This window comes from Macaca mulatta, chromosome 9, assembly GCF_049350105.2.
Source record: "Macaca mulatta isolate MMU2019108-1 chromosome 9, T2T-MMU8v2.0, whole genome shotgun sequence".
Classification (NCBI taxonomy): domain Eukaryota; kingdom Metazoa; phylum Chordata; class Mammalia; order Primates; family Cercopithecidae; genus Macaca; species Macaca mulatta.
This window is the reverse complement of record NC_133414.1, coordinates 77,140,070-77,158,229: the sequence shown is the minus strand read 5'-3', so window position 1 is coordinate 77,158,229 and position 18,160 is coordinate 77,140,070. Positions and strand designations below refer to the sequence as shown.

Sequence of the window (18,160 nt, the reverse complement as noted above, 5' to 3'; positions counted from 1 at the left end):
GCTTTCGTTGCCCAGGCTGGAGTGCAATGGCATGATCTGGGCTCACCACAACCTCTGCCTTCTAGGTTCAAGTGACTCTCCTGCCTCAGCCTCCCGAGTAGCTGGGATATCAGGCATGTGCCACCACGCCCGGCAAATTTTGTATTTTTAGTAAATATGGGGTTTCTCCATGTTGGTTAGGCTGGTCTTGAACTCCCAACCTCAGGTGATCTGCCTGCCTCGGCCTCCCAAAGTGCTGGGATTACAGGCGTAAGCCACCGCGTGCAGCCTCACTTTTAATGATCCATCTGAAAGGTCAGATTCAGAAGTGATAACGCCTTTAAAAATTTTTGCCCACATAATATATTTAAGCTACAAAGTGTCACTCTTAAAACTTTTCCTCCATTCTCCAAAAAGCATGAAACAAAAAAGTACTTTCTGGCACACTTTTACGGAATAATTATCAAGATATTATCAAGGTTGCATTTACAAAGGAGATTTACATAACCATGGAGATTCTACCATATACAGTCATGTGCTGCATAAGGACATTTCAGTCAATGACAGACTGTATATATAATGACATTCCCATAAGATTATCATGGAACTGAAAAATTCCTATCACCTACTGATGTTGTGAGGTTGTAATGCAGTTACTTTGTTTTATAAATTTAGTATACTCTAAGTGTACAGTGTATATAAAGTCTGCGGTAAGGTACAGCAATGTCTTAGACCTTCACACACATCATCATTCATTCACTGACCCAACCAAACCAGTTTCCAACTCCTGCAAGCCTCATTCATGGTAAGTGCCTTTACAGATGTACCATTTTAAAAAATCTTTTATACCATATTTTTACTCTGCTTTTTCTATGCTTAGATATGTTTACTTACACAAATACTTACCATTGTTTTACAATTGCCTTGTTTTGTAAAGAATTGTTGGCCGGGCACAGTGGCTCACGCCTGTTATCCCAGCACCTTGGGGGGCCGAGGCAGGTGGATCATCTGAGGTCAGGAGTTCAAGACTAGCCTGGCCAACATAGTGAAACCTCGTCTCTACTGAAAATACAAAAATTAGCCAGGTGTGGTGGCACATGCCTGTAATCCCAGCTACTCAGGAGGCTGAGGCAGGAGAATCACTTGAACCCAAGAGGCAGAGGTTGCAGTGAGCCGAGATTGCACCACTGCACTCTAGCCAGGGTGACAGAGCAAGACTCTGGCTCAAAAGAAAAAAAAAAAAAAAAAAAGAATTGTTACAGTTCTTTTATACACGTGTGCGTGAGCACGCACACACACGTATACATACACACATACGTATACACATTAGGTTAAATAATGCTTGCTGTAGCATTTCCTCACCAGACTTTTACAAGGAGAAGGCAGTACATGTTGACTAAATGCTTTATGTTTTTCTACAAATACTGTACTAGCAAAATACAGTAATTATTTCAGTACAGTAACATGCTGTACAGGTTTGTAGCGTAGGACCAACAGGCTATACCATATAGCCTAGGTATATAGTAAGCTATAACATCCAGGTTTGTGTAAATGCACACTATGATGTTTGCACAATGACGAGATCATCTAACAATGCATTTCTCAGAATTCATCATTAAGTGATACATAACTATATAGTATTTTCAGTTTGACTTTACCGCCAGAGAACCTATAAGCCATAAATGATAGCAAACTTGAGATGTAGAGAACAAAGGGAATTGCAAGAAATTAAATGAGAGTTTGGCTTTGGATTTTATCCATTTTCTCGTTAAACTAGCTCACCCTGAGAGCTAACCGGATCTCATCAGGGCAAGATACTGGACCTACCCCATGATGTGTATACATAGAGAAAACAGAATTAGTTTCAAAGAATGTTGACATCAAGACATGGGTGACTGACATAAAAACTCCTGAGGAAAAAAAATGCTTTTTGAGATGGAGTCTTGCTCTGTCACCCAGGCTGGAGTGCAGTGGTGTGATCTTGGCTCACTGCACCCTCCACCTCCTGGGTTCAAATGATTCTCAGGCCTCAGCCTCCCAAGTAGCTGGGATTACAGGCTTGCATCACTACACCTGGCTAATTTTTTTCTATTTTTAGTAGAGACAGGGTTTTGCCATGTTGGCCAGGCTTGAACTCCTGGCCTCAAGTGATCCTCCTACCTTGGCCTCCAAAAGTGCTGGGATTATAGGCATGAGCCACCATGCCCAGCCCATAGTGTTTTTTTTTTTTTTTTTTTTTTTTAAAAAACCTTTAAACATATACTTGACTCATTGAAGTTATAAATATCCAAAAGAAACAAGTATGGCAGTCATTCTTATCCCTGGGAGATGCATTCTGAGATACTCAGTGGATGCCTGTAACCAAGAATAGTACTGAACCTATTTGCCATCACATGGAACATGTTTCTATTCAGGTCTTTCTTTTTTTTTGAAATGGAGTCTCACTCTGTCACCCAGGCTGGAGTGCAGTGGCACGATCTTGGCTCACTGCAACCTCCGCCTCCTGGGTTCAATTGATTCTCCTGTTTCAGCCTCCCTAGTAGCTGGGATTACAGGCACCCGCCACCACACCTGGCTAATTTTTGTATTCTTAGTAGAGACAGGGTTTCATCACGTTGGCCAGGCTGGTCTCAAACTCCTGACCCCAGGTGATCCTCCTGCCTCAGCCTCCTAAAGTACTGGGATTACAGACATGAGCCACCACGCCTGGCCTTTGTTCAGGTCTTTCACTCACATATTTAAAGCCTATTCCATCTTAACTAAGCACTTATCACACACGGTGGCTATAATGAGATATATCAGCAAAATTAGCATAATTTTTTTTCCTTCTTCATAATTTCCCAGCTAGGAGATTTATTCTTACCATAGATATTAGCAACCACAGCATACAATTTTTTCCTTTCCTTTACATTAAGTTGAGAACTTTCAACCTTTTAGGAAGTACTTTACAGCTTCTCTTTGGCACATCTACATTGCCAGCATCACTACTCTTGTGCTTTGGGGCCATTAGTAAATAAAATAAAGGTTACTTAAACACAAGCACTCCAACAGTCAATCTGGTAACAGAGATGACTACTAAGTGACTACGGAGGGGGCAGTGCAGACAGCCTCTGTATGCTGACAAAGAGATCATTCGTGTCTCCGTGGAGCAAGTGGGACCTCAGGAGATTTTATCACGCTACTCAGAAAGGCATGCAATCTGAAACTTATGAACTGTTTATTTCTGGAATTTTCCATTTAATATTTTTGAACTACAGTTGACTGCAGGTAACTGAAACTTCAGAAAGAGAAATTGCAGATAAGGGAGGACTACTGTACTCTTTACAAACTCTTCCAATTTTTGGAAAAGTCAAACTGAAAACCCCTAAGAAACTATCCACATTCTGCTTTGTAGAGGCAAAGTGGAAGTACAAAACTAAAGGAAATGTCACTGAACATCTCATTTTGTTTCTTGGATTTAATTAAATCAAGAGTCAAGCCTCATCATTTAGTTTACACTTCCCCAGAAAACAAAATAAACAAAACTGGGCTATCAGTGCAAAAAGAAACCTACTTTGCCAATGAGTGTTCTAGTTCCAGCAAGTGTTTGAAAGCCTTCTTGCCTTCTGGTCTCCTTTTCTATAATATTTTGGCCAGGAAAGGAGCTGAGGCATGTCCCTTGATACAATTCTTTGTTGCATCAGACAGATTTCATTCTACTTCAGTGCTTTAAAAAGATGGGTAGAAAGATGTCAACTTGATGATTTAAAGGGTGGGTGACTCTAGAATCTCTTTAGGTACTTTTAATCATTTAGTTTAGTTATATATTTTTTTAAAAAACTCCTTGATATTTAACTTAATACCTTCTTCTTCTTTTTTTTTTTTTTTTTTTGTCTCTTTTTGTTTTGTTTTGTTTTTTAGACGAAGTCTCACTCTGTCACCCAGGCTGGAGTGCAGCAGTGTGATCGTGGCTCACTCCAACCTCCGCCTCCTGGGTTCAGGTGATTCTTGTGCCTCAGCCTCCCAAGTAGCTGGGATTATAGGTGTATGCCACCACGCCCGACTAATTTTCTGTTTTTTTGTTTTGTGTTTTTGGTTTTTTTTTCAGACAGAGTCGCGCTCTGTTGCCGAGACTGGAGTGCAATGGTGCGATCTTGGCTCACTGCAACCTCCACCTCCTGGGCTCAAGCAGTTCTCATGCCTCAGCCTCCCAAGTAGCTGGGATTACAGGGACGTCCCACCACACCTGGCTGATTTCTGTATTTTTAGTAGAAATGGGGTTTCACCATGTTGGCCAGGCTAGTCTTGTACTCCTGACCTCAGGTGATCCACCCACTCGGCCTCCCAAAGTGCTGGGATTACAGGCATGAGCCACCGCGCTCGGCCTAATTTTCTGTATTTTTAGTAGAGATGGGGTTTTGCCATGTTGGCCAGGCTGGTTTCGAACTCCTGACCTCAGGTGATCCACCTGCCTCAGCCTCCCAAAGTGCTGAGATTACAGACGTGAGCCACTGCACCTGGCCTTGTCTCTATTCTTACTGACAGATGAGAATAATTATCATAGTTCTTTATATTTCCCTTTTTCTTTCTGATTGAACAAATCTAGTTAACCTCAATATTTTTTTCTTGAAGACTGAAAAATAAACAGTGACTGAAATATAAATCAGTTACTGTTTTTTTTTTTTGTTTGTTTGTTTTTGAGACGGAGTCTTGCTCTGTCGCCCAGGCTGGAGTGCAGTGGCCGGATCTCAGCTCACTGCAAGCTCTGACTCCCGGGTTTACGCCATTCTCCTGCCTCAGCCTCCCGAGTAGCTGGGACTACAGGTGCCCGCCACCTCGCCCGGCTAGTTTTTTGTATTTTTTAGTAGAGATGGGGTTTCACCATATTAGCCAGGATGGTCTCGATCTCCTGACCTCGTGATCCACCCGTCTCGGCCTCCCAAAGTGCTGGGATTACAGGCTTGAGCCACCGCGCCTGGCCTAAATCAGTTACTGTTATCCTCTGAATCATACCTAATTTACCTTTAGATAACTGACACTCAAGCTTCTTAAAATGTAACAATTTTTTTTTTTTTTTTTTGAGATGGAGTTTCGCTCTTGTCACCCTGGAGTGTAATGGCATGAGACTGGAGTGCAATGGCATGATCTCAGCTCACTGCAACCTCTGCCTCCTGGGTTCAAGTGATTCTCCTGCCTCAGCCTCCCCAGTAGCTGGAATTACAGACATGTGCCTCCACGTCTGGCTAATTTTGTATTTTTAGCAGAGACAGGGTTTTGCCATGTTGACCAGGCTGGTCTCGAACTCCTGACCTCAGGTGATCTGCCTGCCTTGGCCTCTCAAAGTGGTGTGATTACAGGTGTGAGCCATCGTGCCCAGCCAAAATGTAACAATTTTATTGGTTATTTGATAAGCACGTGAATCCCAACTTATACACAAGATCATCCTACAGACTGGAATTCTATTAGATGATACCTTTTCAGTGTCCTTGGCTTATATTCTGGAGTTGGCTGCTTCTTTCTTCTACAAATTAGTTTTTGCTTTGACATGACAGCTCCTTTCCCCCCTTATCCCTCTCAAATTAAAATTAACCATAATCTTTCAAATAATTTTCTAATACCTTTCAGTTTTGACTGACATCCTACCTGCTACAGTCATTAAGAAATCAATGAATATATTAACTGGAATTGGATTTGGCACCTATCTCCGAGGAACTCAACAGTTCTCAGTAGCCTTAGATGAAATTTTTAATAACCTTAAAAGAGAATTTTAAAAACCAACTCTATATTCTTGTCACTTTTAAGCCTGTTTTTTGAGTTCCCAAATAAAGAAAAAAGGGTAGAATGAGAAAAAAAAAAAAAGACCCAAATTAAAAAAGCATTAAAATAGCTACAAAATCCAGAAGCTAATAATTCTTGTGATTAAATATAATTAAATGGCTAGTTTAGGTAGTATCTTGCAGGTACAAAAGAACAGTGTATTTCTTCACAGTCATAAGATTTGAGTGGCAAAGAAACTGGTAAAAGATGATTCTGAAGAAGGTAGACTGTACATATTCCAGAAATGTGGTCTTCTTCTGTCTCTAAAATTCAGAAAATTTTATTTTTCTTTAGAGTCCCAAATAAATCAGGCACAGAAATGCCATTTCAGACTAAAATTAATAACTTAATCAGACAAAGAACAGAAATAGTATAAAAAGTTCAGTCTGAAAGACAGTGTGAAGTAGACCCGAGTTGGAATCTTACTTCTCCCATATAATAGTCCTGTGACTTTTACCTCTTTGTGTTTCAGTTTCTACATCCAGAACATGGGTAAAATATCACTAAACCTGACAGGGTTGTTGAGAATTAAAATAAAGAAGGCATATAAAGTGCCTGGCTCATAGCAGGTACTCAATAAATGATCATGAACTTATCCCTTTTCTCTGACCCCTCTGGAAATTAAGTTTGACAGATAAATAGCACTCTCTTCACTTTCAAAGCTACTGTGATGAGAAAAAGACAGAAATAACTAAATGGAACAATAAATCTCCTGCATCTGAAGTTTTAAAGTAGGTAAGTAATGAAATGAAACTAGTGAGAGATGGATAGAAAGAATGGTGGAATTATAAAACCCATACAAAAGTTATTAAGATACTATGAATCATTTCTGTTTTCCTCTTGGCTGTGATGATGAGATTGTATTTCATACTCAATGAGTGGAGAAATTACCTAACCTTAGAAAAGTAAAATTAAAAGTGTTTCATAAAAACAAAAATTGCTGCCATTTTCCAGATGTTTTATCAGAAAACAATTTCAAAATGAAAGTAAGGCCTTTCCATCACCCACGTGAGATGACCTATTTATATGCCCGCCACCGTGCTAGGTGGCAGTGGGTATCAATGGGAAGGTGAACACACTTATTAAAGGCACAGTGCATGCCAGGTGGTGTTAGGTATGAAATATTTTATTAGTTTGCTAAGGCTTCCATAGCAAAATACTACAGACTGGGACTTTTTCTCATAGGTTCTGGAGGCTATACGAGTGTAAGTTCAAGGGGCCAGCAGGGTTGGTTTCCTCTGAGGCTTCTCTCCTTAGCATACAGATGACTGCCCTCTGCCTGCCTCTTCACGTGATTGTCTCTTGGGTCTTTTTGTTGTGCCCAAATTTCTTCTTCTTATAAGGACACCAATCAGGTTGGATTAGGGCCCACTCTCACCCCTCATTTAATGCAATCACCTCTTTAAAGACCTTATCTCCAAGTAAAGTCATATTCTGAGATACTGGGAGTTGGGACATCAACATAGGAATTTTGGAATTTTGAGGGGATACAATTCAGCCCATTACAAACATCATCTCACTTAACCATTGCCCTGTTTTACAAATGAGGAGCCAGGCTCTGAAAGAATAAATAACCCGTCAAATGTCACATAGCCAGTAAGTGGTGGAACCACAATTTTAACCAAGACCTCATTAGCACTAAAGCCTATACTCTTGCTGCTAGTCACGCTTCCTCAAAGAAGTACAAATGTAGTTGGGAAGACACAGTACTGACTGATGAAATTTTACATAAGGAGGTCATCAATAAGAAGGTACTTATTCTACTGGACGTCTTGGTCCATTTTCTGCTGGTATAAAAGAATACCACAGATTGGATAATTGATAAAGAATAAGTTTATTTGGCTCTTGGTTTTGCAGGCTGGGAAGTCCAAGAGCATGGCACCAATATCTGGCAGGGGTCCTTTCATGGTGGATGGGCAAGCAAGCATGTAAGACAGAGGGTAAATGGGGGCCAAACTTATCCTTTTACCAGGAGCCCACTACCACAGTAATAGCCACTTTCATGATAATGACATTAATGCATTTTTGATAGCAGAGCCCTCATGACCTAATCACCTCTTAAAGGCCCTGCCTCTTAACAGTGATATAACAGCAATTAAATTTCCAATACATGAACTTTGGTTGGGGTGGTGTATAATGAAACCATAGCACTAGACTTATGCCATGATATGGAAAGAATGGATTCAGTATTACTAGCCACTTACAGAACACTTACTACATGTTAGGTGGCATTCTTTCACAAGAGTCTATTGGTCTCCTCACATGAGGAACTGCTGACTGGCAAACAGGAACAGTCTTGGCACATCTTGGCTCAAAGTCTACAAACAGTCCCACATCAATGTCAAACAAAAGAGAGCCTTCTAGAGTATCTTAGATACGACTGTCTTTTACATCTCTTTTCTTCTGCATTTGGGTGTAGGCCATGTGTAGGAACATATGTATGAAACTCCTAATCTGCTTTATAATATTTTCCCTCATGGACATTCTACGCAATAAGGTTTTTTTGTTTTTTTTTTTTTTTTTTTTGAGACAGAATCTCGCTCTATCATCAGGCTGGAGTGCAGTGGCACAATCTTGGCTTACTGCAACCTCCACCTCGTTGGTTCACGATTCCCCTGCCTCATCCTCCTGAGTATCTGGGACTACAGGCAGGCACCACCATGCCCGGCTAGTTTTTTGTATTATTAGTAGAGATGGGGTTTCACCACGTTGGCCAGGATGGTCTCAATCTCCTGACCTCATGATCCACCCACCTCGGCCTCCCAAAGTGCTGGGATTACAGGCATGTGCCACCCGTGCCCAGCCTTCTACGCAATATGTTAGTGGGCTTTCAACTCTATAGCATTTCAGTATGCAAGACAAAAGTCCTACGCTCTGTTTCTCTAGGGTCTCAATTGTGTTTCTTTTTTTTTTTTTTGAGACGGAGTCTTGCTCTGTCAACCAGGCTGGAGTGCAGTGGCCGGATCTCAGCTCACTGCAAGCTCCGCCTCCCGGGTTTACGCCATTCTCCTGCCTCAGCCACCTCGCCCGGCTAGTTTTTTGTATTTTTTAGTAGAGACGGGGTTTCACCGTGTTAGCCAGGATGGTCTCCATCTCCTGACCTCGTGATCCACCCGTCTTGGCCTCCCAAAGTGCTGGGATTACACGCTTGAGCCACCGCGCCTGGCCCTCATTTGTGTTTCTAGGAATAAGTGATGGTTTAGATTGTGGTCAGGCTGGCACCTGCTCAGCCCTCTGGTTGACCCTGTATTGTTTTTGCTAAAAGTTTTTTTGTTTGTTTTTATTTATTTATTTTTCTCTTTTTTTGTTTTTGCTAAAAGTATTACCCTAGCTTGTGCTTCTTTAACTACATTTTTTGGCCCTACACTCTGTTTAACTGTAATTATATAATTAATAAGGTAAATCACTTACATTCCCAGATTATGTTACAAATACTCCCAATGAAGACCAGTCTGGGTATATATGCGTACTAGGGAGGCAAGGCATATGACTCGAACCCTAGTACATACTAACCCTTATACAAACATTGTTAGATGAGGTCTACTTCTTTCTTCTATACTCTGAGGAGTATATTGGAATATTCTCATAAGAATGTAAACTTCACAAAGGTAAGCACTATGCCTTTGTGTGTGTGTGTGTGTGTGTATTGTAACATATCTACTATATTTTATATATAAAAATACCCAATATAAATCAGTGAACAAAATAAAATTCACTGCCTCAGAAGTATCTATTTTCCCTAGGGTAAAAATAGTAATGTTACCATTTCCAAATAAAGCTCTGGAAGCATAACACTTAAATGCTATTGGACATACATTTTCTTCATTCTGTGAAGTTATATTTTGAACTCCATGATCTGCTACAGTTTACTGTGGCAAGGTAGCTGGCAAAAAACAACAGTACTGTGGTTATTCTGAAGATAGAGCCCTCTATGTACAACTAGACAAAAGGAAAACTTCACTAACTAGAATATTTAGAAACTGAGGTATTACGATTAATTTATGACTAATTTTCTGGTTTACTGAGAGCTGACCAGATAATGTCTTTTGCTTCTATTATTGTTGAAATCTTTTCAAGTGATTTTCTAGGCTGATGTGTCACATTCTTCTGCATGCAATGAAGAAAAAACCCTTTAAAGTCTAAGCACTTAACCTTTCCTGATACTTACTTAGCCTTGAGCTTTTCACTAGACAGAGAAAGCTATCTATCCAGCTGTGCGAAGGAAGTTAGAATAGGGAAGCTGTGTTTGGTTCATGTAAAGGTACTGAATAAAAGAAAATCCTATACAATATTTACTTAAGAAAAACAAAAAAGAAAAAAAGGAATAGGGAAGCTGCAAAGCTTTTCAACATGGCAAACATTTACTGACCTTAGACTTTAAGTGAAACAATGCATAACAAAACCAATTTTACCACAGGCTAATTGATAAAGATGAGAGTTAATTTCCTATGGCATATTTCTGGTCACAAAAACATCACCATGGCTGGGCGTGGTGGCTCACACCTGTAATCCCAGCACTTTGGGAGGCCGAGGTGGGCAGATCACCTGAGGCTGAGAGTTCAAGTCCAGCCTGGCCAACATGGTAAAGCCCCGACTGTACTAAAAATACAAAAATTAGCTGGGCATTGTGGGGCACGCCTGTGATCCCAGCTACTCAGGAGGCTGAGGCAGGAGAATCGCTTGAACCTGGGAGGTGGAGGCTGCAGTAAGTGGAGACTGTGCCACTGCACTCCAGCTTGGGAGAGAGAGCAAGACTCCATCTCAAAACAAAAACAAAAGCATCACCAAAATTCTAAATAAAGACCCAAAACACTTCTAGTAGTAAACACTGAAATAAATGTGAGCTATATATAGATCTAAGAAAGATTGATAAAAACAAGTAAGATAGTCATTCACCCAATTTTTAGTGAATTATTAGATGTCGGTGGTCATAGTGGTGGTGGGTTAAATCAAGAAATAAATGTTTGCAAAGTGAAAATTGTAATAAGTACCTCCTCCTACCATGAAGTTCAAACATAAACAATAACCAATATGGCAGGCTCACTGAGAGCTTTTGAACTGCATTGTTTATCATCTACTTTGAGTTTTTACTTCACAATAATTTGCATTCTTTCATTTTCTTTCTTTTTTTTTTTTTTGAGACGGAGTCTCACTCTGCTGCCCAGGCTAGAGTGCAGTGGCCGGATCTCAGCTCACTGCAAGCTCCGCCTCCCGGGTTTACGCCATTCTCCTGCCTCAGCCTCCCGAGTAGCTGGGACTACAGGCGCCCACCACCTCGCCCGGCTAGTTTTTTGTATTTTTTTAGTAGAGACGGGGTTTCACCGTGTTAGCCAGGATGGTCTCGATCTCCCGACCTCGTGATCCGCCCGTCTCGGCCTCCCAAAGTGCTGGGATTACAGGCTTGAGCCACCGCGCCCGGCCCGCATTCTTTCATTTTCTAACATGCTTATTCCAGCTCAGGATGGAGGATGATCAGAGACTATCCTGGCTGCTCTGGGTGCAAAGCAGGAACCCAACTCAGACAAGATACCGTTCCATCTAAGGGCACACACCCACTCACTTAGACTGGGACCATTTAGACACGCCAGTGCACTGAACATGTACATCTTTGGGATATGAGAGGAAACTGGAGTACTCAGGGAAACTCAAGCAGACAGGGAACTCCGCACAGACAGAGGCTCTAGGGGGAAATCGATTTGTTCCCATTCATCGATGTTACAACAAAACAACATTGAACGAAACAACACAATTGAGACAAGTGGGTGGAAAAGCTGAAATCATATATAAGAACCTTGGGGAAACATTGGAAAGCAGATACAGAAGTAACATATATAGTTTAAAAACAACATAGCACCTTTCTCCAATATTTTCACCTGTTTTAGTTACAGTATTTAATGTTTCAAAATTCCATATAATATTAAGGTAGGGCGTGTGTTAAAAGAAAAAGAGAGGCTGGGTGTGGTGGCTCACACTTGTAATCCCAGCACTATGGGAGGCCAAGGCAGGAGGATCATGTGAGGTCAGGAGTTCAAGACCAGTCTGGCCAACATGGTGAAACTGCATCTCTACTAAAAATACAAAATTAGCCAGGTGTGGTGGCACATGCCTGTAATTCCAGCTACTTGGGAGGCTGAGGCAGGAGAATTGCTTGAACCTGGGATGTGGAGGTTGCAGTGAGCCAAGATCATATCATGCCACTGCACTCCACCCTGGCTGACAAAGCAAGACTGCCTCAAAAAAAAAAAAAAAAAAAAAAGAAAGAAAAAGAAAAAAGAAAAAAGAAAGAAGAAGAAAAAGAGGTTGGCAAACACCAGTGTAAGGGAATTTTTTAAAATGTCAAGAAATTAGAGACTAGATTTTTTGTCTCCAGACAAAAAAATACATATAGAAGGCATTTGATGAATGTTTTGAATGGAATAAATATCCAGAATAGCAAGATGATCTAAACTTTAAACGGAAAAGTAAACTTGTAAATCCCCAAACACAGTAAGATACCTTTGCAACTCTCAGCAACATTGCCTTAAATAATTAAAGAGACAGGATCTCACTGTGTTGCCCAGGCTGCTCTCAAACTCCCGGGCTCAAGCGATGCTCCTACCTTAGCCTCCCAGGTAGTTGGGACTACAGGTGTGTGCCACTGTGCCTGGTTAAGCACATATATTTTATATTAAGCACACATATTTTTATTCTGACATTTTGTGTTTCCAGCTTTTACTACCTTTGCAATTATCCATCCTTCTTCATCTCCATCTTCTGGTGTCTTCCACGTGATAAACAAAAAAGCAGGAATATATGCTCAGATTGAGAACTGCTGTGACCCCTGAGTTTCTTTCTCCACAAACTGAGCATACAAAGACAGCTAAGATTTTCAATTTAGAGGTTTTTGGTTTCCGATTGAAAACCAAGTGTTTCGAAGAAACACTTCACTTCATGACATTTTCACAGAACGTATTGTTTCCTGCTGTCAGTTTATAAATCACTGATAAGCTCCAAACCAATCAGTTCTCACAGCTGGAGGGAAATGGAAAGAATGTCTATAGCATAGGCCCTCCTGCCCATCAGCTCCACACGTGGTGGATCTGCTAAGTCTAAGGAAGACCTACCTCGAGCTTCAGAACATCATGCTGAAGTTTACGCTGAAATTCGAGGAAGTTTTTGATTGTCAGCTTTCCCTTCAGATCAGCTCCAAAAAAGTAGGTTGTGAGGGCTGAACACAAGCCAGACTTGAGGGTGTTGCCAGTAGTCGGACGATCTCTGTGGCGCATACCCATACTGGTTTGGGAGCGAATGATGCTCTGAACCTAATACAGAATCAAACCCACATCCAGAAAAATATTAGGAAGTGAAAAAACATAAACATAGAAAAGTAAGAATCATAACTATTGTTTACTATTTGCCTACTCTGTATTATAATTCTCTCTTTTAATGCTTACAACAATTTTTTTTTTTTTTTGAGACAGAGTCTCTGTCACCCAGGCTGGAGTGCAGTGGTATGAAATTAGCTCACTGCAACCTCTACCTCCCAGGTTCAAGCAATTCTCGTGTCTCAGCTTCCTGAGTAGCTGGGACTACAGGTGCACACCATCATGCCTGGCTAATTTTTTGTATTTTAATAGAGACGGGGTTTTACCATGTCGGCCAGGCTGGTCTTGAACTCCTGACCTCAAGTCATCCTCCCACCTTGGTCTCCCAAAGTCCTGGGATTGCAGGCATGAGCCACCGCACCCAGCCTACAATAATCTTATAGGTCCTATTATTATCCTTGTTTTACAAACAAGATTGAAGCACACAGAATTAAATAACTTGCTCAAGGTCAAATGGCTGGCAAGTAGTAGAATTAGGGTTCTAACACAGGCAGCCTGACAACTTTACAATTGGGATCCTCTTAGAAAATCTCTGTTGGGAAAAGGATGAACATTTGTTTTTGAGACTCAAAAACTCTCTCACGGCTGGGCGCAATGGCTCACGCCTACAATCCCAGCACTTTGGGAGGCAGAGGTGGGTGGATCACCTGAGGACAGGAGTTTGAGACCAGCCTGGCCAACATCGTGAAACCCCATCTCTACTAAAACCACAAAAAGTAGCCGGGTGTGGTGGGGGTGCCTATGATCCCAGCTACTCAGGAGGTTGAGGCAGGAGAATCACTTGAACCAGGGAGGTGGAGATTGCAGTGAGCTGAGACTGCGCCCCTGCACTCCAGCCTTGGTGACAGAGCAAGACTCCATCTCAAAAAAAAAAAGAAAGAAAAAAAAAAAAAAGACGGTCTTGCTCTGTCATACAGGCTGGGGTGCAATGGCACAATCATAGCCCACTGCAACTTCAAATTCCTCCGCTCAGGTGATCCTCCCACCACAGCCTCCAGAGTAGCTAGGACTATACGCACATACCACCAATCCCAGCTAATTTTTTTTTTCCCCTGTAGAGAGAAGGTCTCACTATGTTGCCCAGGTTGGTTTCAAACTAGCCTCAAGTGGTCCCCCCCACCTCCACCTTCCAAAGTGCTGGGATTATAAGCACAAGTGATCATGCCCAGCCCAGTTTCTTACCTTACACAATGTACCTGATACTTTCTCCCACTTCCTGGAATATTTGCCCTCTTCCTCATTTTGAGAATACAAAAAATACTTTTTCCTATACATACAGTTTTTCTGTTTTGAAACCACATCTGGCAATCATAACAACTGTATCTGGAGAAGTACCATGGCTCCTCAATGGCAGAAGTTCTATGGAAATGTAATCTATTCCTGGGATTTAGAAGAAATTGTCACCTACTGTAGTCAAAGGTATGGTACCATTTTTCCTTCTCTTATAGAAATCCTGTGGCCAAGCGCGGTGGCTCAAGCCTGTAATCCCAGCACTTTGGGAGGCCGAGACGGGCGGATCACGAGGACAGGATATCGAGACCATCCTGGCTAACACGGTGAAACCCCGTCTCTACTAAAAAAAATACAAAAAACTAGCCGGGAGAGGTGGTGGGCGCTTGTAGTCCCAGCTACTCGGGAGGCTGACGCAGGAGAATGGCGTAAAACCCGGGAGGTTGCAGTGAGCCGAGATCCGGCCACTGCACTCCAGCCTGGGTGACAGAGCAAGGCTCCATCTCAAAAAAAAAAAAAAAAAAAAAAAAAAAAAATCCTTTAAGAAAATATGTAGTCCTTGTATTCTGGAACTGCCTAGCACATAGCAGCTTTTTGGTATATGTTGAATTGCCATAATTTAGCTTCCCAGCTAGAGGCATTATCACCTAATTTATGCTGGGGAATCAGAGCAACCGTGACCTTAATGGTATGTTCAAATAATTCATTACATTTAGAGTGAAAACAAACAAACAAAACCAACCCACCTGTTCAAAGAATAATTTTGAGAAATGACATTTTAGGTACTTCAAAAACTGGAATAGCCTCTGAGTATACTGACCAGGGCTAAGGTAACTCCAAGGCACATGAACATATATTTTAAGTATTAATATATTTAAAGGAACTCTCCAGGACAACTTGCCTGTTCAAACTCCTCCATATCTACTTCTCCATCTCCATTCAAATCAAACATCTTGAAGGCAATTTCAAAATTTCTCTGAGGAGCTGCAGAGGAGATAAAAAAGATATTTAGACGGCATTGACCGAAAATAAATCCCTTTTTAAAGAAAAACAAAAGGCTAAGCACTATAATGTAGTATCAAAGTCACCATAAAAGTGACTGAGTCAAAGTCTCAGTAAATGGAAAATGATACTGCATTTATTGAGATCACCCTTTTACTCCTTGAAACCAAAGAAGAGTAGTACTATGGCCAGAAAGATGGCACTTGTCTTTTTGTTTCAATGTTCTTTGTCTTAAATGGTTTAGCTTTGCTTTCAGAGACACCATCTTCTTAGCTGTATAATATTAATGTTGTTATGTTGTTTGAATATGGTATTACTTACCTGGACAAGAAAGTGTGTCTAGGGTGAGACATATTGCTGCAAAGTAAGAAGTTGAAACACTACCTCTTAGTCTTGCCCTCACAACAAGCCAGCTTTCTACTTTGTTCTTTCTAGTCTCTTTATTGTAATTATAGTCAGGAGTTCTGGGCATGTCACCCTGCCAACATGGATAATTTCAAGTTGGCTTCTTTTATTAGTTTATTCATTATCACTACAGCTCTATGGTAAGGCAGAAAAGTGTACCGTAAGGTACTCAGCCCCCTATTTCTTTTTTATTTTTCTGAGACACAGTTTCATTCTCTTGCCCAAGCTGGAGTGCAGTAGTGCCAGCTTGGTTCACTGCAACCTCTGCCTCCAGGGTTCAAGTGATTCTCATGCCTCAGCCATCTGAGTAGCTAGGATTATAGGCGTGCACAACCAGTCCTGGCTAATTTTTGTATTTTTAACTGAGATGGGGTTTCACCATGTTGAACTCCTGACCTCAAGTGATCCACTCGCCTTGGCCTCCCCAAAGTGCTGGGGTTACAGGTATGAGCCACCGCGTCTGGCCTCAGCCCCCTATTTCAATCATGTCAGCTGCATATACAAATTACTAAGTATACTTAAATGGTAAAATTAAGCTGAAGTTTAAATACCAAAATGAAAAAATGCAAAGCTTGACAAAGCTTTCCCTTAATGATGAAAGCTCTTCAAGGCTTCTTTAGTGTTCCTAGATAAGTCATAATATCTTTAATATACTCTGTGCATTGGAATAAAACATAAACTCAATAGCTCTCCTCCCTTCCCATACTAAATGTTCTGGTAAAGAAAACTTAAGTTGTTTACTTCCTTCCTTTGGTGCTTCAAATGTATAGAGCTCTCGAGAATAAACCAAAATAAATATTCTACGTGTCCTTATACTGTTGAACTAAAATTTCAGTTACTATCATTTACATGAAAAAAGTAAAGATTTTATGCAGAGAAAAAAGTAAAATGAACTTTGTATATTATGCATAATTGTTAGAGAGACCATATTCCCATCCTGCTCATGAATTTGTCAACAGCAACACTTTCTGGGTTCAAATTCCATTTTCAGAGAGCTAGGCAGCTAGGCTGGAAACTCCTGGTTTTTAGTTGCCTGGGTGAATCATGTGTGTGTCAGCTTCCAATTGTCTGCTCCACTTGACATTGACTTCCAATAGGTTTGCTTTCCTTTAGGCCACATACAGACAGGGTTTCACCATGTCAGCTAGGCTGGTCTTGAACTCCTGGCTGCAAGTGATCCTCCCACCTTGGCCTCTCAAAGTCCTGGGATTACAGGCGTGAGCCACCATGCCCAGCCTACAACTGCTGGGAAGGATACAGCTGGGGAATTAGTTTTGTATATTTATTATCACTTCTCAAATTTTTGCTACCTGAATGTTAAATTTTACTGAGGAGTTACTATGTGCCAGGCACTGAGCTAGATAATTGGAGGTGTTTATTATTTGACTTCACACTCTCTATCTTAAAAATTTTCATTTCTTCATTTTTTAAACAAAGGAGGGTATTTGGGCTCAAAGCAGTTAAATGGCTGGCTCAAAAATCACACAGCTCCTTTTTGGCAGAACTGGGAATTGAACTTAAGTCACCACTGACTCCAAAGCCTACAAACTTTCTTTATGTTCCACGGCCTCTAATTTGAACATAGAGGTACTTAGAATGAAAAACACAGAGTCTTCATGCTGACATGATTTGACCTAAAAACTAAGCAACAAAACGACACTCACTGGTTGTGTCAGTCTCTGCAAAAGCTGAACATTCCAAGTTGATCATCTCAAGGAGATAACCAATATCACAGAAACATTGCCTGTGTTATGCTCAGGAGTTTAGGCTTGACTGTAGTAAATGGAAGATCCACAGGCAACATTAAACTCTCAGATAGGTTTGTCATGGGTTTTTGGTTTTTGGGACAGGGTCTTGTTCTATTACCTAGGCTAGAATGCAGTGGCCCAGTCATAGCTCAATGCAACCTCAAACTTCTGGGCTCAAGCAATCCTGCCTCAGCCTCTGGAATAGCTAGGACTACAGGTGCGTGCCACCAAGCCTGGATAATTTTTCTATGTTTTGTGGAGATGTGGTCTCACCATTGCCCAGGCTGGTCTTAAACTCCTGGCCTCAAATGATCCTCCTGCCTCAGCCCCCCAAAGTGCTAGGATTATAGGTGTGAGCCACAGCACCCAGCTGGTTTTTTTTAAATTCTGATTATAAATCTCTTCAGCAGAAATGTCCTCTCTTATTCTCCTTATTGTGTCACACTTGGCCCACTTCACTCATATATGTTATTTGCCTAATTCCTGTAGATACTTGAGAATGTAACAATGGCAGAAAATATGAAGCCACTGAAGGTTTTAAGCAGGAGAGTGACACAATCAAGCAATTATAAAGGACTTCTCCAGCTACTGTGTGAAGAATGAGTTGGAAAATAAATGCCAGCTTCAGAGATGATC

At 41.2% G+C, this 18,160-nt stretch overlaps 1 protein-coding gene across 3 annotated transcripts in view; it reads right to left on the bottom strand.

Annotated features, from left to right (window-relative positions):
• Positions 1 to 18,160, bottom strand: part of MICU1 (mitochondrial calcium uptake 1) — a 261,029-nt gene that overhangs the window by 85,759 nt on the left and 157,110 nt on the right. For all 3 annotated transcript variants that reach the window (XM_028826501.2, XM_015147414.3, XM_077946639.1), the window contains 2 exons: positions 15,271 to 15,353; positions 12,879 to 13,076 (listed from right to left, as the gene is read on the bottom strand). In XM_028826501.2, coding sequence (XP_028682334.1) covers positions 12,879 to 13,076; positions 15,271 to 15,353 — 281 coding nt within the window. The remainder of the gene's footprint in view (positions 1 to 12,878; positions 13,077 to 15,270; positions 15,354 to 18,160) is intronic.